Source organism: Lissotriton helveticus, chromosome 6, assembly GCF_964261635.1.
Source record: "Lissotriton helveticus chromosome 6, aLisHel1.1, whole genome shotgun sequence".
Classification (NCBI taxonomy): domain Eukaryota; kingdom Metazoa; phylum Chordata; class Amphibia; order Caudata; family Salamandridae; genus Lissotriton; species Lissotriton helveticus.
Genome location: NC_136067.1, coordinates 1,122,135,771 through 1,122,159,246, shown reverse-complemented (window position 1 = coordinate 1,122,159,246; position 23,476 = coordinate 1,122,135,771). Strand labels below are relative to the sequence as shown.

General features: G+C 42.5%; 1 protein-coding gene across 1 annotated transcript in view; it reads left to right on the top strand.

Annotated features, from left to right (window-relative positions):
• SYNE1 (spectrin repeat containing nuclear envelope protein 1) overlaps positions 1–23,476 on the top strand; it is a 2,361,447-nt gene that overhangs the window by 547,707 nt on the left and 1,790,264 nt on the right. Inside the window, exons 14-16 of the mRNA XM_078648775.1 lie at positions 6,121–6,289; positions 8,650–8,746; positions 16,786–16,988. Coding sequence (XP_078504901.1) covers positions 6,121–6,289; positions 8,650–8,746; positions 16,786–16,988 — 469 coding nt within the window. The remainder of the gene's footprint in view (positions 1–6,120; positions 6,290–8,649; positions 8,747–16,785; positions 16,989–23,476) is intronic.

The following is a 23,476-nucleotide window of genomic DNA, read 5'->3' as shown; positions in this document are numbered from 1 at the left end:
TGGTGTGGCTGTTCCACACATGGTTACGGAGGATAGTATCCTGCCAAACGATTGCCATGAGAGTGCGCAGTGGGGGGGGGGGGCGGCATGCTCTCACACAGTGTTTTTCACGGACAGCGGGTTGGAGGCCAGGGGAGGGGTTCAGGGGGTAGGTGACAACCTCCGCACTTTGTACATGTGGGCTCCTACTCCTATTAAGCAGCACATTCTGATTTTGTGGTTGGTGTACTATCCTGACTTTGAGGCTGCTGCGACTTTGTTCTGGGGTTTTTCAGGGTTGGGTTTCGGATTGGTTATCAGGGTCCCCGGGTGGGTTGGTGGTCTGACGATCTGAGGTCTGCGAGGGAGTGCCCTCAGGTTTGTGCAGCAGAAGTTGGATGCTGAGGGATCGGATTGCTGGTCCTTTTCTGAGTTGTCCTCTCCCTGATTGGATCGTATCTCCACTGGGGGTGGTCCCAAACAGGCGGTTGTCATGTTCCCTCTTTGAGACCCTCAGTACCTTTCTGCAGTGGCGCTTCATTTTTGTCAGCGGCCACGTCCTGATCTGCCATTACCTGATGACTTTCTTTTCAGGGGTGGGGGTCAGTCCGGTGCAGTATCAGGCGGCTTTGGCAATCTTTCAGGCTATGACCAGGGTTTTGGGCTTTCCTATGGCGTCGGTTACGGCCGAAGGTCCCTGTACATCACTGACTTTCTTCGGGATTGAAATTGATACCACGGCTATGATGTCGCGCTTGCCTGCTGCTACTGTGCGGGAGATGACTGATTTAATACGCTTGGTGTTGGGAGTCCACAAAGTGGGTCTGCGGAAAGTCCAGAAACTTTTGGGGTGCCTCAATTTTGCTTGTCGGGTTGTTCGGGCGGGTAGGACGTTTTTGTCGACGTCTGGGCCTCTCGATGTCCGGCGACGGCATTCCTCATCATTCGTGTGCGCATTATAACTGCTGTCCGTGCTGATTTGAATATTCTGGTTGCGTTTCCTGCAAGATTTCAATGGCGTGTCCTTGTTTTTTGCGGATGAGGACATGGTGTGGCAGGTGCAGCTTTTCACGGATGCATCGGGAGCTCACGGCTTCGGCATCTTGGGAAGGTCGTTGGTGCGCGGCTGGTTGGCCAGTGTGCGGGAAAGAACAAGGTCGCAGCATTGCGTTTTTTGGAACTCTTCCCGTTGTTGGTTGCTCTGTGTATCTGGGGGGAGGAATTTCAGATTCGCTCCGTATTGTTTCACGTGGCCTAATATGGCAGTAGTTGACCTTGTTAATAAACAAAGGGCCCGCGATTTGCGGGTACTAAAGCTCCTGCGCGTCTTCATGTTGCGGTGTTTACAAACTGAATATTGTCTTTAGAGCTCGACATGCTCCTGGAGCCATTATTTGTATCGCTGATTCTTTATCTCGCTTTCAAGGGTTCCGTATTCCGCAAATGGGCTCCCGGGGCGGACCTGGAACCAACGGCAATCCCACGGTACGTATGGGACTTGGGGGATTGAGGGTCCACCATTTGGTCGCACATTCCGTAGCTGCCTCTGCACGGCGGAGTCCTTTAAAGGCCTGGCATGAGTTTTTTGCAGTTTGGTGAGGAGATGGCAGGTCCGGTCAGGGCTGGGTTATCTGATGAACACTTTTTATTGCAGTTTGTTTTACATTTAGCGGACAAAGGCCTCCCCCTCACGATCATTTCGGGCAAGTTGGCCGGGGTGTCTTTTATGGTCAGCTTTGGTGGGGGAGGGATCCGGTTGGGGGGGGGGGTGTTGTTTCGTAAAGTTCTGAAAGGGTGGGTAGGCTCCGGGCTGGTGGTTAGTAGCTACGGCAGCCGGTGACCTTTGATTTGCTTCAGTTGCTTTTATCGCACTTGGAGGTGTGCTGCTATGATGCGTTGGAGTGCCACAAAATTTCATTGTGCTTTGTGTGGTTATTCTTTGGGGCATTTCGGGCCCCTGCACTGCTGGGTCTGAGGGGTTGAGTGGGAATGACCGGCAGCGAGGTGGTGGTGGAACATGACAGGGTACGCCTGTGGCGAAGGATGTCCAACACTGATCAGATGGGGAGGGGTAGGTGGGTGTTTCTGGGTGGCAGCGGTGTGTATGCATGCTGCCCTGTGGGGGACTGGGTGTTTTTTTTGTGTCTTCTCCTCATTGTATCTCGGGGGACAATTTTTTGTCATGCTGATGGCAGTCCCGTCCTTGTTTCTCAGTTGTCAGCTGTCCTCCGCAAGGTTTTGTTGGGCCTGGGAAGGGATCCTTCTCATTTCGGCACCCATTCCTTCAGGTTTTGGCGCGGCGACCGAGGCCGCCAGGTTGGGGTGGGATTGGTCTCAAATTCGTCGTATTGGGCGTTGGCGTTCTAGATGTTGTAAAAGTATGTGAGAAAGTAGTCCGCCTTTGCTTTGCCTGACATCTCTTTCTCCTAGGTATTTGGCCCCCAGTCGCTGGATACACAAGGAGGGTGTGGATCCTGGGGCACTCTTTTGTTAAACGGCTGCTGTAGTCGCTGCGCGTCAGCTTTGTGGGAGATCTCTTGGTTTCAGCAGTCTGACACGTGAAGTCTCCTGGCCTGGCGCAGGGGGCATGCGTTGGGGCGGTCTTTTTCCTGCTTTGGCTTCTATGGTTTCAAAGGGTTGGGGGGGCCCTTCGGATCTACTGGTGCTGCATCTGGGAGGACAAGACTTAGTTTCTCTATCAGGTTTGACTTTGCTAAAGTTAATGAAACATGATCTCGCAGTCATCAAGACCACATGGGTGAGCACCATGGTGATATGGACTGAGTTCGTGCCTCGATTGCAATGGACTGGGGCAAGGAGCTATTCCGCCATGGAGAAGGCGGGACGCAAAGTGAAGAGAACAATACGACGTTTTGTAATCATTTATGTATATACAGTTTGGCTCATCATAATTGGAAAGTTTCAGAGAAGCATTTATTCTGTGAGGACAGGGTCCATCTATCTACATTAGGCATTTCTTTTTCCTTCTGGAGCTCAGAGATGTAATTGCCACAGTTCTTCAGGTGCAGTTGTGGGGTGCTCCTTCCCTTCCTTCTTTGGGTGGGGCAGGAAAACGCTAAAGGTTTTCCTGGGTGGCGGTTTTTGCTAGTGGGGTGGGCAGCCTGGAGCGGGTTGGCCATCCTGAAGGGTAGCTCGTTGGGTAATCCTGGGGGTATTAGTCAAGAGTTAGTTTCGGGTTCTGTTAGGTAGGGAGTTTAGGCATAATGTGTAGATTGGAATTTTATGATATAATTAAATAATGAATGTGTTCAAGAAATGTATTATGCACCTGTCTTAAAATAAAGTGGCCTTTCTTGCTCCTTGAAGAAGTGTGGACAGTGATTTCTTGCGCGAGGGGGGACCCAGGGGGAGCCAGGCGCGAGCTGGTCTTTCCCTGGGTGCGTTCGCGCGAGAATCAGGTAAGCAGGTGGGGTTGATTGGGGGGAGGTAATAAAGGGAAGTCAGGCTGGCGGTTGGGCACGGCGTTAGCGGGAGGCAAGGGAAGGGAGGTTCTTTTTGCCCCACCCACCCTCCCTTTATTCCTTAGTTAGGTTTTCCTTGGCGGTGCTCTAGGCGCTGCTCTGGTCTTCGGGCCTTGCCACTTTTAGGACAGGTGTCTTTGTTCTTTTAGGAGGCGGTTTTTGCTAGTGGGGTGGGCAGCCTGGAGCGGGTTGGCCATCCTGAAGGGTAGCTCGTTGGGTAATCCTGGGGGTATTAGTCAAGAGTTAGTTTCGGGTTCTGTTAGGTAGGGAGTTTAGGCATAATGTGTAGATTGGAATTTTATGATATAATTAAATAATGAATGTGTTCAAGAAATGTATTATGCACCTGTCTTAAAATAAAGTGGCCTTTCTTGCTCCTTGAAGAAGTGTGGACAGTGATTTCTAGCGCGAACCCAGTCGAGATGCAGCAGAGTACTGTGGACAGTCAAAGACAGGCATACAATCAACATGTGATAAGAGAGGTGGCTGGTTTGTGGATGTTTAATACACTTTGATCTAGTGTTCATTAAAGAAGTGAGTCTTTAACCCCTTCGCCGCGGGGATAAATCTCCCGCGGTGCTGGGGGAAGAGGGCCGCGCGCAGCGCCATAGTGCTCGTAACGAGCTCAGCTCGTTACGCAGCACGGTGGCGCTGTGCTCATGACGAGCTGAGCTCATCACAACCACACCCGTTTCAATAGAACGCTCAGCCCAGCGGGGGAATTATCCCCGCGTGTGAGCGCCGCGCGGGTCATGACGAGCTCAGTTCGTCATGAGCACAGCGCACCCGTGCCAACGAGCTCAGCTCTTCATGAGCACGGAAGGAGTTAACTCATTCCTAAACTGGAGCAGCGTTGGCGGTTTTGAGGCAGGTATGTTGTTCTAGATCCTGGGTGCATAGATGGAAAAGATCAGGGGCCACATGTACGATCGCTACATTTTGCCAGTTCCTTATTGTTGCTTTTTGTGACTCACAATGAGGAAGTCTCAAAATGTGATGTACAAAAGTTTGATTGACACTGTTTGCAATTTCCAGTTGGTGAGTCAGTCAGTCAAGAATAACTTTATTTCGTTTCAAAGAACCATTAAAGTTTAGAGTAAAATTAACACACTATATACAAATTTTAATCAATAGGATGAAAAGACAATTCATAAAATTCAGGGAACATAAAATTCTTTACATACAGTAATTGAATTGAAGCAGCATGATTTTACACATGGTATTAAACATGGTATTACACAGTTCATAAAATTCCCAAGGCATAAGATTCTAAATCTACAGTGAACGGTTTATGACAGCATGAAATAAACCCATTTGTTGTACGGGAGCTCTTACTTATAGCGTTTTCTAATAGCCATAGAAACTTTTATGTATTTGGCTACCGGGATGCAGATATCAGGGGTAGCCAATGTGTGCAGGAAGTTAAAACCATCAATGTATTTGCAGGGGCAGATTTTCCTTATGAATGGGATTAAGAATTTACTCCATGCCATATTGTATAAGGTGCAGAATAGGATATAGTACATAGTGCTTTGGCTTGTAGAGTTGTCGCACGGACAAGGTATGAATTTGTCAGCCCACCCTCTTTGACGTGGAAATGCCAACAAAAAGTACACATTGTATAGACGGAATCTGGTTAAATAAAAGTTTGCAGATCAGTAGTAAAAGTTAGATAATATTGCAATGGGACAAGGGACATCGGTGGAAGGCCCATCTCATCTTGTTCTAGATAGTGTGTGTTGGCCCTGGAGTAAAACACCTCTTTAATAATGGCTTTAGCATTCAGGGGGAAACTTTCAGGGTCGTCATAAAAGTGGCCCGATCCTATCTCATGATATTTGACCTTCAAGAAGCAGAGCCATGGTATTTTTAGGGCATTGGCCAAGTTTTGGCAGTCTATCTTTATTTCTCATGAAAACATGAGTTCTTCAGACAGCCACATTTTTGCCCATAAAAACAAAGGGGGGCTCTAGCTTTGCGATCCTTTATGAACTGTTGTACCAGTTCCTTGTGACATAGACGGGTAAGGGGGTTGTAGTGAATCGCAAACACTTGAAAAGAGTAGCCCTAGAAGGAACAGATTTCGATTTGTGACTTTTTCATTGGCTTTGTTAGTGAGGCCGAAAATCGAGTTAGATTTGCAGTGTGCAATATGTGCTGAGTAGATGTTGTTTAATAGGGCAAACAATATGGTACCGTGCTGGTTACCAGTTTAAACTGCATTATCAATAGTTCATTAAGCGTATCCCCTCAAAGTCAGGTGAGGAGCTGACCCTGGAGGAGCAAGTGGGCCCTGGTGGGCCTCAAATCCACTTTTATGTGGTAAACTATAGCCATATTTGGGATGCAGTGTCCCTTACGCCCCATGGCCCCTGGGAATTTAGATACTTTTATATAGTGTAGACACAAAAGATCTTGTGTCTGCGTTCTGCATACAAGAGTGTGTGTGTTTGCATGTGTAAGAGAAAAACAAATTTGCAACCCTTTGTGTGTGGTCTGTTTTTTGGGCCTTTATAGTTTAAAATATTTCTACAGATTTGTGTACAAGAGCACCAGAGTGAGCCAAAAAATTTAAAGATGAAGTTACATATACAGTAAATATATTGGATAATCCATCTCCATGGTGGACCGGGGTGCTGATATACATTTTTATCCACAGGTTGACATTTGTCACCTCAGCGTCACCACTTCACTTGGTGAGACTGGAGTTCATGGAGCTGAAGTATCGCATGCTGGCCCTCTTAGCTCTTGCAGAGACCAAGCTGAAGTCGTGGGTCATTAAATATGGAAGAAGAGAATCTGTTGAGCTGCTCCTACAAAACTACATTGTAAGTTGCTCCGGTGTTTTTTTTTTATTAACAGGATGTCATTCGAAACGTACTTCTGTGAGAAGTGCTTTTAGGTTGGTACGTTTCCCGTTTCAAAAGAACCCAAAGCTTAAATTTGATTCTTTGGATTTGGAGTTAGATGTGGTGGGACAAGGAAGGAAAAGGTCCTCTAAAATAATTGTAGCAATTTTCTGGGCCGGCAAAGAGGAGCATTATGAACGCAAACCATCTTTACTCTTCTAATCTTTTGTTACTGCTTTATGCATATTAAATAAATGCCCAAATGACCAAATTCAAGACATTAATTACCATTAGCTAAGATCTGAATGCAAATGGGCACAACTTGAAAGTGATCACCTTATCTAGTCCCTGGTTTGATTTGTAGGGAGGGGATGTTCATTGGCACTTTATCTGCATTGAAGCCCTTTTTGTACCACCATAGAAAGTTGAATACTTTGCTATTTCAATTTTTAGACGAGCAGAGGCACTCTGGATTCGTTTGCACAATATAGTAAGTACTCTTGCAGAAATTCCTTCATGAGCCACCGATAAACAGAATCAGAATCAGTGCCAGTGCATGTTCTTGGTCTGACATTTGTGATTTGAATGGCCTCAGGGTCAACAATGTGGGTTCATTCCTTGTAGGAGGCAGTGGAAGAGCATAGCATAATCAACACAACGCACTTCCCATTCAGCATCCTGGGCATTATTTCCTGACAGTCTATGTCTATTACCTACTCTCTGGATGCTTGAACTGGTAAAGACTGGGCCAATTTCTTGACAAGCACAGTTTTCTAATTGCAATGATACCATCTCTGTTAGTCATGACCATCCCCTGTTTTCCTCTCATTGTGCTGTGTTCTCTTGCCTGCTGGGAAGCAGTGCCAGACAGAAAATATAATTGAATGATGGCAAGCTTGACAAATAGCATTCTGATTTAATAGTTGCCCTTATCCCAAGTGATCATAGACAGCTGCATTGCACGCTGACTGATCTCGGTGTGACGGTTTCACGCTGCCCAGCAGACATTGCTGCCTCCAAAAACTAGCACCTGTCCCTTTGCCTTCGCGGCCGGTTGGTGTCACATCGGGGCTGCCTTCAAGCAGCGGGGCTCCCTCCATGGCTCGGACCAGCCGTACAAATCCAAACAAAAGTTGCCCACAACAGAAAGGGCCCACACCGGAAGGTAAGGCTGAACATCTTTCATAGAGGCTATTGCACAGGCACAACAAGAAAGGCCACAGTTGTTTTGTCCAACCGACGCATTTCGTGCTTCATGCACTTTGTGAATGGGTCATCTTTACCGGTAGAACCTCCGGCGATATTTAAAGCACCAATGTTCAATCAAGGCACCCGCCCCAGTGGGCGTGACCACGCTCGGCCTCCTGGTACCTGTTGTGCTCAGTGTTACTTCAGTGAGTTGCCGTTGCTCCAGGAAGGTAAGGCTGAACATCTTTAATAGAGTCTATTGCACAGGCACACCAAGAAAGGCCACCATGTTTTTTTCTTTTATAGTTTTGGCACATGTTTGCAATAATAAATATAAAATAACAATTGCCCCAGCTTCCCTAGGCCAGACCTATTGGCTTTGCCAGTCCTTGTTAATAAAATGGCAACTAACAAAGCTAATAGCAGTAGATGTTGTCGAAGCTGGTGCAGAAGTCTTCTCTTCTTTTTTGCCCTGAAGGACATATTTTTTAAATTAAAAACATGTTTGTGTTTCATGGGGCCCCACATGAAGGTATTGACTTGACTGCCTCTGTATGATTTTCAAAACTCATTTAGATGCTTTTATCCTTAGTTAAAGTTCCTTAATTCACAATCACAAAAATATGTTTTTAAAACCTTCATTATTTGATTTAACCAAATATCGCAGCAATCATATGAGTACAGAAGTCGCAGGCACATTACCATACCATCTACCTCAGGGAACTCCGTCCCTCACACTTACAGTGCCAATAGCTATGAAGCAGTGCTTAGTAATACATTTGGAAGCAGGGGTATCCATTTGCCTCCCACCCATCAAACAATCAGAAATATTTTACTGAGAAATCACCATCATTGAAAATTGATGATTAATTGATTCACTCATTGTACACATTAGCCAACTTTCCCCCTTCACTACAAGTACCAGGGGAAGGTCTCGGGAAAATGTTAAACACAATGAAGCCAGGGGTTGCAACCACTTAGAATATGCCTTGAATATTTGCAGAACTTCCTTTTTAATGGTGACACTCTTTTGTTTAAATGTGAAAAAATATATAGTAGCACGTGCTTTGTTCAAGTAGATATTCCCTCAAAAGCTGTTATTCAACGTGATGCATGACTTTTGCCTCTGATATTAACCTTTCTGCTTCCAGTCATTTATTGAAGGAAATAAATTCTTTGAGCAATACGAAGTGACGTACCAGACCATGAAGCAAACAGCTGAGGTATACTGTAGAGTTGAAGGATCAGGTAAGCTGTGATGCGTTGTGCACTACCTTTGTGTTTTAAACCTATGCTGTCTCCACCACAACACAACTAGCCTCTTAAAGAGCTTTGCTGTAAGGATAGAAAATAGTCAGTGTTTGGGTTATCACTCTTTTCTCATTTTAACACAGATTAAGAGTTATGTGTCCTTACCCTTTGACTGCATTTAAATTCCATGACACATTGGCAACAGCAAAACTCTTCTGGTAAAATGCCCACATAAATGTGGTAAAACATTTAGTAACATGCTTACTGCAAGGTTTTTCTCATCCTTTCCACTTCTTATATCATTGTATGAGTGTGCAAAGTCGAGTATTTATTTTAGCAACATTTCTGAAAATTTCATGAGAGTTATGGAAAATTATACAATTGGTTTGAAATCGTATGTGTCGTAATCTTGAGTAAAATAAAAAGTCCTGCAGTTTACAGACTGAAGACAGGTTTGAGCAGAACATGACTTTTGACAACTCCTTTTCTTTTCGGACCAATCGCAAGCAAAACATGACATTACGTATTAAGGAATCTGGTGATTTAAGCATAACACAACATTTGTGAATTTCACTAGTGTAATTTTAACTTCACACAGGCCTACTTATTACTGTAATACGCCAACCCCACAAAAATTTACCTAAGACTCTCAATGAACCAAAAAGGCATCTAAGATGGACAAACCATCCTCTACCTTTTGTTGTTTCGAATTTTAGTCAGCAGCATGGTATGCATGCCATGTTTTGGAATAAAATCTTGTAACTACATTTACATAGTGACAAAAGGATTCGAACTGTATCATAAATACATGTAATCTCTCTAAAGATATACTTTACTTTACACAGCCTAAGTAGAGGTCCAGAGAGAACCAACACCCTCGTTGCTGGACTCTGTGTTTGATCTAAAGTCTCATTTTTATCTCACGTTTTAAGTTTTTTGAAGGCAAATAAACCACATTTGATTATATTCTGCAATAGAAACACCAGTTATTTAAAGTGGGTCCAAACAGCAAAACGGCGTTAGCTGCTTAGTAAATCGGGTAGTTATTATTAAAGCACTGTGATTTAGAGTTTAGAAATGAAATAGTAATTACTCAGAATCATTATGTGCACTACTTCACGCTCTGTAGGGGGAGCTGAGCGAGATCCAGCCCATCTTATCTACGCAGAGGCTTTGGTGTGTTCACCTTCTATTTTTTTTAACTTTCAGTTGCCATCTGCTAAGCCAAGCATGTGTTGCTGCACTGTTCTCCAATTTGTATCTGACTAATGGCAGGATTCTAAGTGTGATCCATCTAAACTCTAAAATCTTATTGAGATAAGACAAAGGAAAACGTCTGAGGACAGGGTACTCATTTATCCTGCATCTTTTATAAAGGATAAGTGTGGCTTCTCGAGTAGCTACTATACTCGCCTTTCCTGTATTGCTCAACATAATTAATTAGGTCCCTGTGTCTTGCTCCCTATAAATCTTTAGAACACACCGTGATGCAGCTGACTTCGCACTAGGGACCTAACTCTAAGACATTTTCTTCTGTGACCATCTGAAGACCCTCACTGACTGATGTGTGATTTAAAGTTAGCACCATAAAGTTCAGACAATAATAAAACAAAAAGCCTGATGCTGCTCACCAGTTTCAAACTGTGATTTTGTTTGGGAGCTAAATACCTAAAAAGAGTCACACTGTGGCACAAACATCATGATTTGTTTGCCTAACTGTAGTTGTTTTATGATTTGCATGCCTTATCATTAAGACAGGGATGTCAACAGTTCAATATGAAGGTTCAGACCTCCAATACAATTGAAATATTGCCACGCCCTTGAGGGTTTAATAGATTACTAAACTGGAGGCATTTAGTAATAAGTGTTAAGCATGAACAATAAGGCACCACAGCTTCAAATGCGAAACAATTGAAAGCCGTATGTAGATAAGTTTGAAGGTCATGTTTAATTTAATGTGTATATGTGGTTATGTGTCAACTAATATACCAAGATCCTTCCCAAGAAAGGGATTAGGATAGCTAATATGAGGGCTTGTGCTCTGCAAGGACAAGGGAACTTGGCTGCAGGGAGTGTAGCATATTCTCAGGGAGTGCTTGCTTTCGCGACTTCACAAGAGCTGAAGACTGGAGTAGGGGTGGCTGGAATTTGAATAGCATCTTATGGGTGGAGGAGACTGGCATCTGAATGCTGACCAGGAACCGGGTTATGTCTGAATGGGACAAACCAAGGAAGAAGAGATACATAGATTACAACCAAACCAAGAGATCTTGAATTGATAAAAAATCTTCGTATGGCTTATAGGAAAGCAATAGCCACTAGAAAAAAGGAAATCAAGGCAAATGTTATTGAATCCCTCCTAGATCCATCTGTGTTGGGGAATAGCAGTAAGTTTTGGCAAATGATTAACAAACCTTTGTATGAAAATCCTAATGACACAGCTATTGGAACAAACATCCCAGAGGGGGAATGGGTGTCCCATTACAGTACAATTTTCAAGAGCAATGAGCAATGGGAAGTCTTTGACTTTTTAACTCCAGCTGTGATTCCTTTGTGTTTCACAGTACAAGAGACTGTTAGGGGAATACAGGGTCTTACTTCCAACAAGGCCCCGGGTCCGGATGGATTGCCGCCGGACCTGTTTAAGTCTAGTATCCCGCTTTGGGCCCCGGTTCTCACGGCTGTAATCAATGCAGCGGTGAAAACTGGTTGCCCAAGAACTTGGGGTCTCTCTACTATAGTTCCCATTTTTAAGAAGGGCGATCACAGTAGCCCGTTATGTTACAGGCCAATTTCTTTATTGAATTCAGTAGTTAAAGTGGTAGGGGGTGTAATCCTCAACAGGTTATCTTTTTGGGCTAAAGAAAACAAAATCCTCTCACCCATACAATATGGGTTTAGACCAGATCACTCGACTATTACGCAGTGTCTGAACCTATACCTTATTCTAAGCAAGTATACATTGGCGAGACAAGGTACCGTCTACATGGCCTTTATGGACCTGTCGTCCGCCTTTGATTGCGTAGACAGAAGCCTATTATGGGCTACTCTGTTGAGAATGGGCGTAGAGAGGAACCTCGTTAATTTTCTCGCCGATCTGCATACAGATACAAGGGCGAATGTCCGTTACTCTCAAGACCTTAATGTAACGGATGAATTTAAAATAAAACGGGGTGTCCGACAAGGTTGTATCTTGGCCCCTTTTTTATTTAACCTGTACATTAATGAATTGGAGGAATTTCTTTTACTTGTAGAAGCAGACTACCCCTTAGTCGAGCGCAGAGGGGTACCTGTACTACTCTACGCCGACGATGCTGTTCTTATTTCCAGAACAGCAATTGGTCTTCAGAAATTATTAAATTCCTTCCACAAATTTATGGAGTCACGTGGTTTAAGTATAAACAACTCTAAGTCCTTCGTTATGAAGACAGGCAAGGGCATTCTGAAACCTGGCAATTTCAGTATAAATGGGGCAAAAATTCCATCAACCAACTCCTTTTCTTACCTCGGGGTTCTGATAGACCATAAGTTATCATGGGGCCCAGCAGTCTCCAAAAAGAAGGGAGAAACTACAAGGGTCAATGCGGCCATCCTTGGCTTTGCAAAAAAAATCGGCAATTGCCCGTTGGCCGCATCGCTTAAGCTGTACCAGGCAAAAAGCGTTGCTGTTGCCTGTTATGGGAGCGAGCTTTGGGGCTATCGCAAGGCAAAAGATCTAGAGGTCACAGAAAATAATTTCCTAAAAAAACTCCTAAGACTACCTAGGGGTATTGGGAATTACTCTGTACATGAGGAGCTGGGGGTCCCTTATCTAGGTGACAGATTAGCAGTAAGCCCAATTTTATGTTGGCTGAAATGTTGGTTAAACAATGAAATCCCATTAACACATGCCATACTAAAAGAAGCTTTACAGCTAGATGGGAGATTTAAGGTACCATGGATCAAGTATATAAAGGACAGCTTAACGGCAATTGGCCGACATGATCTGTTTTATGCCCCAAACACAATTAGAAAATCTGATGTGAACCTGGTCAAGAATGCCTTAGTTTTGTTAAGATGTACTGACAGAGAAGAGGTTGAGATACAGAAGGTCAGTATTAGGAAACATCTACTGATAAAAACATGCTTGCAAATAGAACCTTACCTGACATGGCCTATGCCTAGCTATGATAGGTTCCTGCTAATAAGGTTCCGTTTTGATCTCTATCACCTCCTTTTGGCATTCCCAAGTGGCGCCCAGCGGGGCGAAGTGTTGCCAGCTTGTGGCTGCGACGGAAAGTCTCCTCAAGATCTGGCACACTTCCTTTTTATTTGCCCTTATTACTCCACTCCACGGAAATTATACCTTAAACCGTGCCTTAAAAAAAAAATGAGTTTTACACAAATTAAACCCGCACTTTATCACTTACAACTACTGAATATTGACTGTACCCTGTTTATTTGTAATTTTTTAAAAAAAGCCATCTGCTTTAGGAAAAGCATGGATGGCTAACCATGCTGAAAAATTTGTGCTGGTGCTTTTTAAGCCTACAGATATTTATATTTTTAATTATATATTGCCCATGCTTTTATTGTCTGATATTGTACTGTTTACTGTGTCTTTTTTTTGCCTATGAAAATGAACTGTGTGTAATCGTTTTTAACTGTGGATTCTTGATGTTTTAAAATGAACTTTTATGATTGTAAAATTTACAATCGAATAAAGATTTTGATACTGATACTGATTACAAGCACAAATAAAGACAGGATTGTGTAGAAATTTGGAGAGTTTAAGGTTGAGAAACCAGAGACTACCATAAAATGAAGTATATATGCTCTATGGGAAATCATCTTTGTGGATCTAAAAGAGATTGCAATTTGGAAAGTAGCAGATAATCTTGCATTGTCATAAGAGAACATCCACAGCAATATAAGTACTAAATTGAGTGTTTTACAAAAGCCAACAACCTTCAGAAGTCACCGGCACGCTCATTTAATGATAAATAGGTTTTTAATACAAGCTAAAACAAATGGACATGAGGAAGTGAAACTAAAAGGGGTAAGAGGGCTCAAAGGAAAGAAAGGTCAGAGTCGAAGAATAAGGAAGGGTCAAGAATAAGAGAATAAAGAAAGAGAGCTCAGTGACATGAGGGTCTGAATTGTAAGAGGCAAAATTGAGCAATAGTAACAGAGTATAAAAAGAACGGAATGACCAGACCTAATTTACAAATTAAGTGGGAGACCAAAACAGACCCTACACTACACTACCCTGAGGAGTTCTGCAGGGATCATCTCTGACCCCTACTCTTTTTAATCTGTGTGTGGCACCCCTAGCAACTGTGATCCACTCATTTGGATTGGAGGTGGTGTCATATGCAGATGATACACAGATTATGGTCACTACCCCTAAAGGGCCTTGCTCAATGTCAGAAAATAATCTTGGATGCATGACCAAAAGTGGCAGAATGGATGTCTGCTAACTTTTTGAAACTTAATGGGGATAAAACCAAAGTGATGATATTTGGATCAGGGTCATCCAAGTGGAATAGTAGCTGCTGGCCTCAATCCTTAGGATGCTGTCCTAACCCAAGCAAAACGGCTAAGAACCTTGAAGTTCTGATGGATATTGAGCTTAGCTTTAATATCCAAATGAACCGTACCATCTCAGCAAGCTCCTGGCTCATAAGGATGTTAAAAAAAACGTTCCTTTTTATCCAACAAGCAGCTCAGATACAGGTAGCACTGGCCTTGGTAATGTCCAGACCTGATAAATGTAATGCATTATACCTGGCCGCAAATAAGAGTATGCAGTACAAACTCCAGGTACTGCAGAATGCATTGACAAGACTCATTGTGGACATTCCCAGGAAACAATCTGCCAGGAAGGGACTTGAGTTCCTGCACTGGCTCCCCATTGAACAACACATACGTTTCAAATCACTTTGTATGGTTCATAAATCACTGCATGCCTCCTACCCGTCAAGGTTGAAGACTATGTGCAAGTGGCACTCTCTCAGCAGACCCTTGCATTTTTGCTCCAAATGCAACTGGTTGTACCAAGAAACAAGATGAAGAAGTGGGAGGACAAAGCATTCTCGTGGCAGCAAGCAAGCTCTGAAATTCTCTACTCCTTGCTCTTAGGTCTATCCCCCTTCTGCTCCCCTTCAGAAAAGCTCTTAAAACCTGGTTTTTTGCCAGTCTAGCATCTAGCTGTAGTTTTTGTCTCTTTCTATTTCCTGTGTATCGACGGCTGGTCTCTAGCATCTTGATGCCTATGGGTAATTGCTGTGCTTTATAAATCTCAAATCAAATCAGAAAACTAGGAAAAGCCAACAAGCAACTGTGCTCCTTCATCAAGGATTGGAAGTATGCAGAAAGAATAGACATATTTGAAATGTAAGGCAAGACCTCGGCGTACAGTCAAGTTCATGAGCTAATAGCTCTGAACCACAAAACTGTAAAGGAATTAAGAAACGGAGGGAGGTGTAGCTTCAGAATGGGGTACAGAACCAGAAGGAGACAACAGTATGCTATTCCGGAAGGTTAGAGGTTCTGGTACCAGGACAGTATCCAGGAATAGAGGAGAAGCTACTGCTTTAGAAAAGAGTTCTCGAAAGTTGTATGTCAGTATATTCAGTACAAATATATTGTGATATCAAATATTGTGGCTTAAATATTCAGCACCGAAATATCATGAAGGTAATTACAACTAGGTAGGTATAGATGTACTATTCTTAAGCCCATGTCCACGTATGTTAAAGAAATATTAAGGTATGTGAAGTTAAGAACAGTAAATGCATATCTATCTATCTATATACATAAATAAATATCTATATTTACTTACCTTCTCACTATATTTGGTTAGCAATATGTAGGTCACAATATTTTGGCACCACATTATATAATCTCACTATTCAGTTGGTACACCTCTGGAATAGAGACACCCGTAAAATCAAAATATAAACTAGGAATCAAGGAATCAGAGATCTGCAAAGTATACAGGCTCAAGGAATTGACCTTGAGACAGAGGACCACGCAAGACCAGGTGGAGGGAGGGCCACAGTAAGTTAGATGTTTGTAAATAAAATGGAGTAGTAAGTTCACGGAAATTATCAGCAAGCAGACCACCTAAGTAGAACAGGTTTATGCAAAAAGTCAGGAGCATTATACCAGATGGTGAGAATCCCAGCTCTGCCTAGAAAGCGAGGGACAGACTACAGAAGCCAGAAGGCGTAAATTGTGAAACATGGATGCTAGGAAATATATGTGGATTGTAGCTGAGCCAAGGTAAAGTGGTGATGTATGACAGGGGCAATCTGTAGGGATCAAGAAACAGTACAAACAACGCTCCACCTCCAGAATATGATGTTTTATAGGTTTCCAAAAGGAAAGGTCTGCAAGGGGCAAAGTACATCAGCATGTTATGAAAACCAGGACCGGACATAAAATTGAAAGATGGTCACCTATATGCTTCTTTAAAAAACATGGCTAGTGCCAAGACTTTATATGGCCATTGGTAGTGCTGCCTGGTATCAGGATGGAAGGATCCTTAGACCTTGATATTAGTGAAGCGTATATTATTTGGTGTTCTTTGTTGTATAATATAAGGGGCATATAGAGATAACTCTATCTCATTAAGATTACATTGGAGTACACTGAATCATACCAACATCCTAAGCTCACTTAATGAAACAGTGAAGAATATTCACACCAGTTAACAAGGACAATAACACATTCTATATTTCGGCTTGTCGAGTAAACAGCATTGTTCATTTCAGTTACCTGAACTCACTTCAGTAGGTAAGTGACTTTAGATAGGTACTCTATATGTGTTGTGATTAATCTAAGGCCCTGGCTATTGGCCAATTTTGTTGCTCATTATCCACGGAATTCTGTTTGTTTTAGTATATATTAGTGCCAAAAAAAAACTAAAACCTTTTAGTTTCATGTAAATAGTTTCATGCAAAAAAAACGTAAAAATACATGTTTAAAATGTAACATTGCCTTCAAACATTTTTAAGTCTGCCCTGCCTGAATATATTAACATTCTTTTGTAGTGGAAGAAGCTGAAAGTGTAAGTAAATTCCTGAATGACACCAGTGTTCAGTGGAGAGACCTGTCAGTGGAGGTCAGAAGTGTGAGAAGCATGTTGGACGAAGTCATTGTAAACTGGGATCGGTATAGCAGTACTGTGGGCAGCCTGCAAGCCTGGCTGGAAGATGCAGAGAAAATGGTAAATCAGCCTGAACATGCAAAAAAGGTAAGCTCTTCCCCAAGTTTAAATATCAAAATCCATACAGTTAACAATTTATTTATTTATTTATACAATTTATAACGCGCTCAGTTACCCATGAGCATCCCGGCTTCTATCTTTTATTGCTGAAAGGTGTGTAATTGTAATAGCACTGCTGGTTCTTTCAAAACGATTAACAGATTATTTTACTTAATCCCACCCCCACGCAAACATTAAACATTACAGAGTCAAAAGAAACAACAAAAATTTAATATAAGGTCACTCACACCACTGCACAAAAACACAGTCACAGTAAAAATGCCTTCAGATGCTTTTAGACCTACTGATGATCTCAGCAGGTAACACCACATAGCCTGTGATTGTTACCAAGTAGCATTCATACCATCAGTTGCTAACCCATTGAGTGCCCACTGGTTCTTCCTAGAAGAAGTTGATGAATAAGAGTGTCTAAATCTCCACTGCTCTGAGTTACAGAGACCCATGAGATGGCTCATCAAATTTCTAGGTGTTCCTTGAAAGCCTGAAGTGGGTTATAGCTGTAACCTTTCATGTACACAAAATTATCCATACATCTGTGGATGAAGTCTAATCTAATGCCAAATTATAGTCCAGTTAACAAGGGAAGAATTTACATATCATAATTGCAGTGTTTATGATATAGTACCATTCAAGAATTATCTGAAAATGTACTCTGTCCATTTGATGGATCTTCACAAAACTTTCCCCCAAAAATATTAATCCACCTAAGCTCCTTCCTTGAAAGTTTTGGGATGATCGATCAAGCAGGACACAAGGAACACGGGGGTCCCAAAACCTAAAATCCCAATTCATTTTTTCCATAGGAACAGTGATACAGCAAAATCCCAGCCCAGCAGAATTACACAAAATCTGGAAGAAAGCTAGATCTTGTTCCGGAATGCATGCTTTTGTGATGTGGTGTAACTAATTTTGAGAAATAAAAGTACAAAAACGTTATATACCTGGACTTTGGGCTGACATTTTGAAATTTAAGAATTCTGATTGTCCGTGGGGGATTTTTCAGTGCAAGTGCTCTGATTGTCTGGGTGCAACATGAAAAGAAATGTTGAGATGGTAACTGCAGGACAAGCGCACTTAGTCCACTCTCCTGAAAATGTTTTTTAAAAGGAATATGAGGGAAATGATACCTCCTGAGCCCTTGTAGTGTGTAGGTCCTTGGACACTTCCAGGGCTAAAAGTAAAAAAAAAAAAGAAAATGTTGCAGCTATTTTGTAATTCTCCTTGAGGATCACAGAAAAAAAATGCAGTTTTTTAAAATAAAGTAGCCCTGTGGTATGCTGGAAGGACAATCGCATTGATTTTTAATAACTATGCAGAGGGTGCCTTGCATGGGTTCACCTCCATCAGCTGATTTTGGCCCTGGGGACTCCATTCCCAGGGGCCAGGTGCACTTTTTAAAGGGGAGGGGAGCATTGGCCCCAGTCCTCAAGAAGAGTTTCCGACCCGGGGACCCCATTATGGAGAGCCCAGTGCAATCTTAAAAGAGTAGGAAGGCACGAGCCCCCCCCCTTGCCTCTATGAGGCCCTGGTGACCCCATTCCCCGGGGTTGTTATTATCATTAGAGGAAGGGCCATTCCAACCCCTCCCTGTGTCATAGATCCACCCTGGGAACCGCATACCCCTGGGCCAGATATAGGCAGTGTTCTGTGGCCCCATCCCCTTGGACACTGCTCTTTTCTGCCCGGAAGAGTGCAGGCATTCCGAGGGCTGAAAGCACATCTGCCCCGACAGGAGCAGTGAAATCAGCTACTCCATCCTGGGTGGAAGCAAAGGAGAGTGTTGTAGGCTCCCTCTAGAGACACAGTGTGAGCCGACTGGGGCCACAGAGTCTTTGGGGCCTCCCACGCAGGCCGCAGCAAAGCCTGCATCGCAGGTGCCCCGAATGGACACTGGGGCACCCACTTATCAAAAGAATTGCCAGCCTGCACCGGCACCCATATGTTTGCTGGTGAGGAGCCAATAGGAGCTGAGAGGACCTTGGGGCTCTCCAGGCAGTCTCCAACATTATAAATGGTGTGGGTGCCTCAGGTCAGCACCGGGGCACCCAAAATAGATAACAAATTTACAAAAAACAAAAGGAATAATAAATGTACTGCAGGAGACGCTCATTTATTATTCACTGCAAGGAGTGCCCAATAATACCCTTCCAAGGGCTTTTTAATTATCCTTTTTCTGAGTAAGGGGGTACCCCACCAGCAATGTATTTGTGTTGTAGGGGATACAGGAGTACTTACCATACTTTTTAATGCACTCAGAGCTTTCATGTAAAATGCTATATTTTAACTGATGTTCTCACCTAACTACAAATCCCTTTAACTCATGTTTTTTCAGTGTGTATATCTATCTGTCTAGCTATCTATCTGTCTATCTATCTATCTATCTATCTATCTATCTATCTATCTATCTATCTATCTATCTATCTATCTATCTATCTATCTATCTATCTATCTATCTATCTGTCCACTGAATAAACCAAAGGTTATATATTATACCATGTTATAGTTAGGTCTGATAAATAGATCTGTTTTTTGTTTGTTTCCATGTGTGCCCTCCAGGCATGCACAATCTGTTGATCTGTAATAATGGATTAAATACATTGGCCACATAGTTTGCATCATTTCAGATTTCAACACACATGTTATTTATAGTTGAATAGTTCAAAATAATGCTTCAGCAGATCATGTTGCATATTGCTGCATATTTTGTATTTTCTAGCTGAATGTTTTATATAAATGTGTCGCATAATTTAGTCCTCCTTTGCTGCATTATCCTGTTAGTGCTGAGTATGTTAATGCTCTGTATATTATCTGGCATTTGTCATTATGATGATAAAATCTATAACATATAACTACTCTGTAAACGCTGCAGTCTTAGAATCACACAAATGACTGCATCATTTACAAAATAGTCATGCATCATGGATTTTATCCTCATAATGACAGACCCAGACCAATCTGTAGAGCGCATGCTCTTTCTCCATCTCTCTAATATGTATTCTGTTTATTGGGATGCCTATGGCAACGTGTTTTGGCATTTATAGCCTTTCTCAAGTGAAGCTTCAGTCAGCTTTAGAAACTATATAGTGCAAATTAATCACAAACATTTAAAATACATGGTAGACAGACAGTCATAACGAACCATCAAGTGACATCAATATGTAAAAAATATACAAATACATTTGTTTGTGCTCACTTTTGAAATACATTCTTCTAGATTAATTCATAATAGCAAATATGTAAATAAATATACTGCTCATACATTTTAATTTACATCGGTTAAAATGCAAGCAAAATCAATTCCAGTGTATAGCTGAACATGGTGAAAAGAGTATATCTTCAAGCATAATATATAAAACTATATGCTTGCCACGGTTGTATGGCAGTACAACGCAGGCTTTTACCCCGCATGCCATTACAACGCGGGGATTACAACGAAAGTCGTTACAACGACTTTCGCTGGAGGGCGCTGGATAGTGGAATAGTTTAATTTTCTATTCCAACTCCAGCCCACGTTGACAGTAGGGGAGGTGTTGGATAGAAAATTAAACTATTCCCTATCCAACAGCGAAAGTCGTTGTAACGACTTTCGTTGTAATCCCTGCGTTGTAATGGCAGTGCGGGGTATCCCCGCGTTCTCATGGCTGTTCCCCGCTTGCCACTAATACCTAACCATTGTTACTTGCAATGCATGATAGTCAGTACACGATGTAAGCCTGATATATATGTATGTGGTTGGAAATGTATTGTGTTCCATGCCATGTGTCACTGTGTGAGACATTGTGCCAAAATCAACAGAGTTAGTGAGACCCCTTGACTCCGAAGAAGTGGTTTGGCATAATAACAACCAAGTGGGCAATAGTATGTGCTGGTCTCTCAATACGGTCAGCACAATAATATCTCTGCTCATCACATAATAACTCCAAATTGGGTATTGAGAGATGCAGGTCTCATGGTGTGAGTGTTACAAATATGCACTATTTTGTTGGCCACTAAACTCCACATTGCCGGAATCATGTATGTGACTGTCATAAGAAGCCCAAATGGGCCCTATTCATTTAGTCATCATTGTATTAAACGTAGCAATAGTCAAATTCATTAAGATCAAATGTCACAGTATCAATACACTAGGTAGGATGTACATTAATGAAAAAAACGTGGAATAAATATTTAAATAAAAAAGTATGTGAAAGAGATAAAAGTTGTATGGGATCAGAGAACTTTTCAACAGGGGGGATGCGGCCTATATATGAGAGGAATGTACTGATAATGCAAGCAAGTTGCACCAATCAGGAATTAACACACAAAGGTTGCCATTGTACAGAAAAATCATGGCAGGATACAGAGAGCAGTTATATATGGATTGTCAGTTCTTCATCCATATTGAGTCCACGCAGGACCTTGGGATCTAGCTCTATGATTAAACGTGTTTCCATGATATGTGGTAGTTTCTCTCTATCTCTTCCTCTGGTTGGCTTGTTTCCAGTCCATGGAAGGCATGGCTTGGCAGTTCGGGCTGGACTGTTCCCATGAGGCACAGGGTCAGACTGATTTGCATATAGCCGTATATGCCATATAGCCATGGCAGAAAATGGGGTGGCTGAGTGGGCTAAAGAATGGTGATGGATTAAACCCAGATCAGTTGACTGGGGGTGAGTGTTTGATTTATTCAAACGCTTCATCCATCATCCCCTTTTGTATCGCTTTGTTCGCCCTAAGTGTGGCAGTGTATGCTCAGACGTGAGTCCCTTGCTCACTTGGCCACTGGATTCAAGATAGCCTGGCTGATGAGGATTATGAATCCGAAACCGGTCCCAGGATGCTTGTTTCCGGTCCATGGAAGACATGGCTTGGCAGTTCGGGCTGGACTGTTCCCATGAGGCACAGGGTCAGACTGATTTGCATATAGCCATGGCTGAAATGGGGTGGCTGAGTGGGCTAAAGTATGGTGATGGATTAAACCCAGATCAGTTGACTGGGGGTGAGTGTTTGATTTGCTCAAACGCTTCGTCCATCATCCCTTTTTGATTGGCTTGTCAACCCTGTCAATACCAAAAAGTCTGAGGCGATCAGATTTACGTTGGTGTCTTTCTTGGAAGTGTCTGGCAACAGGATATGTTTATCATGATTCTTTAGTGCTCGTCGGTGTTCCAATATTCTCGTTTTGACAGGGAAGGTTGTACTCCCCACAATGCATAGCACTAACGCATGAACACAATAGTCCGATATGCATGTGATGAATGTTGAGATCTGGATTTGCCACTGGCTAGCTGGTAAATATTGCAGTTGATACTTTGTCAGCAAGCTTTGCATTTTCCACATCTAAATAATCCCCCAGTATTTTTTAACCACCCCCTTCTATAGGTCCACGGAAGTGGCTGTGTGTGAGAGTATCCCTAAGTGACTTGGCTCGCCAGTAGGTCATGCCTGCATGTTATCCTACAATAGATTTCAGAATTGTGTCTGCTTTCAGGACTGCCCAATTCTTATTCATTAGTCTTCTAACATCACTTGACCTGTTGTTAAAATCAGTGATGAATCTTATTGTGTTTGTTTTTTCTGTCTTCTTTTGTGTTTTACAGAAGAGGAGGTCATTCCTTTTGAGGGATGCCTCCCTGCCTTGTGCTAATTTTAGCACCTTGTTTAGATATCCCCTTTCCTGGTATCTATTAATCATGACGCCACACTCAGTTTCATATATTTCCTAGTTCGAGAAATTTATTTTGGTGTGAAGTATTTCGCCACAAGGAAAGCTCTATTTGAGATTGGTTGAATGGAGGCTTTCAGCATGTAATGTTCCGTTGCCAGAGAATAGAGCCACAAAAACTGGAGCTTTCTGGTAGGAGCCAATCTTCTAGGCATTCCAGCACCCTGCTGCTGAAACTTCAAAAATTCCCAAAAAAGAAAACCTATAATCGGGCGTTCTCGGGTATCGCCCTGAGAATGTGGAACTTCCTGCCTCCACACATCAGACTGATTCCCTCTACATCATCTTTCCCTCAAAAAAGTGAAAGCTCTATGGATGAACACCCTTGTTTGACTGCATGTACCTCCACCAGTTACCACTCGTGGTTGGTTCGGCTACTTAGGGCTTCTCTCTAAGGGGTTCCTATGCTTTTGACTATGTCTGTGACTTTTGATTGTGCTCAACCTCCATATTTGTCTTTTGCACTTATATGCTCTTCCTATTTCCTTTTGCATTGGCATATTATATTGCTCCTCTATCTATTCAAGTATCTTGAATATCACTGTTGTTGTTTTTGACCTGCAACTCTGTTTGTACCTTGATCATCTGTAAATTGCTCTGATACCTGCTTGGGTCAAGTCCGCACTATATAAAACTTTATATAAATAAATAAATATAAGAACTTTGTTGTGGACTATTTGGATCTATTGAGCATGTGGTTGGGTAAAGACATTATTGATGATGATGATTCTCAGTTTTTGAAGTTAGACTA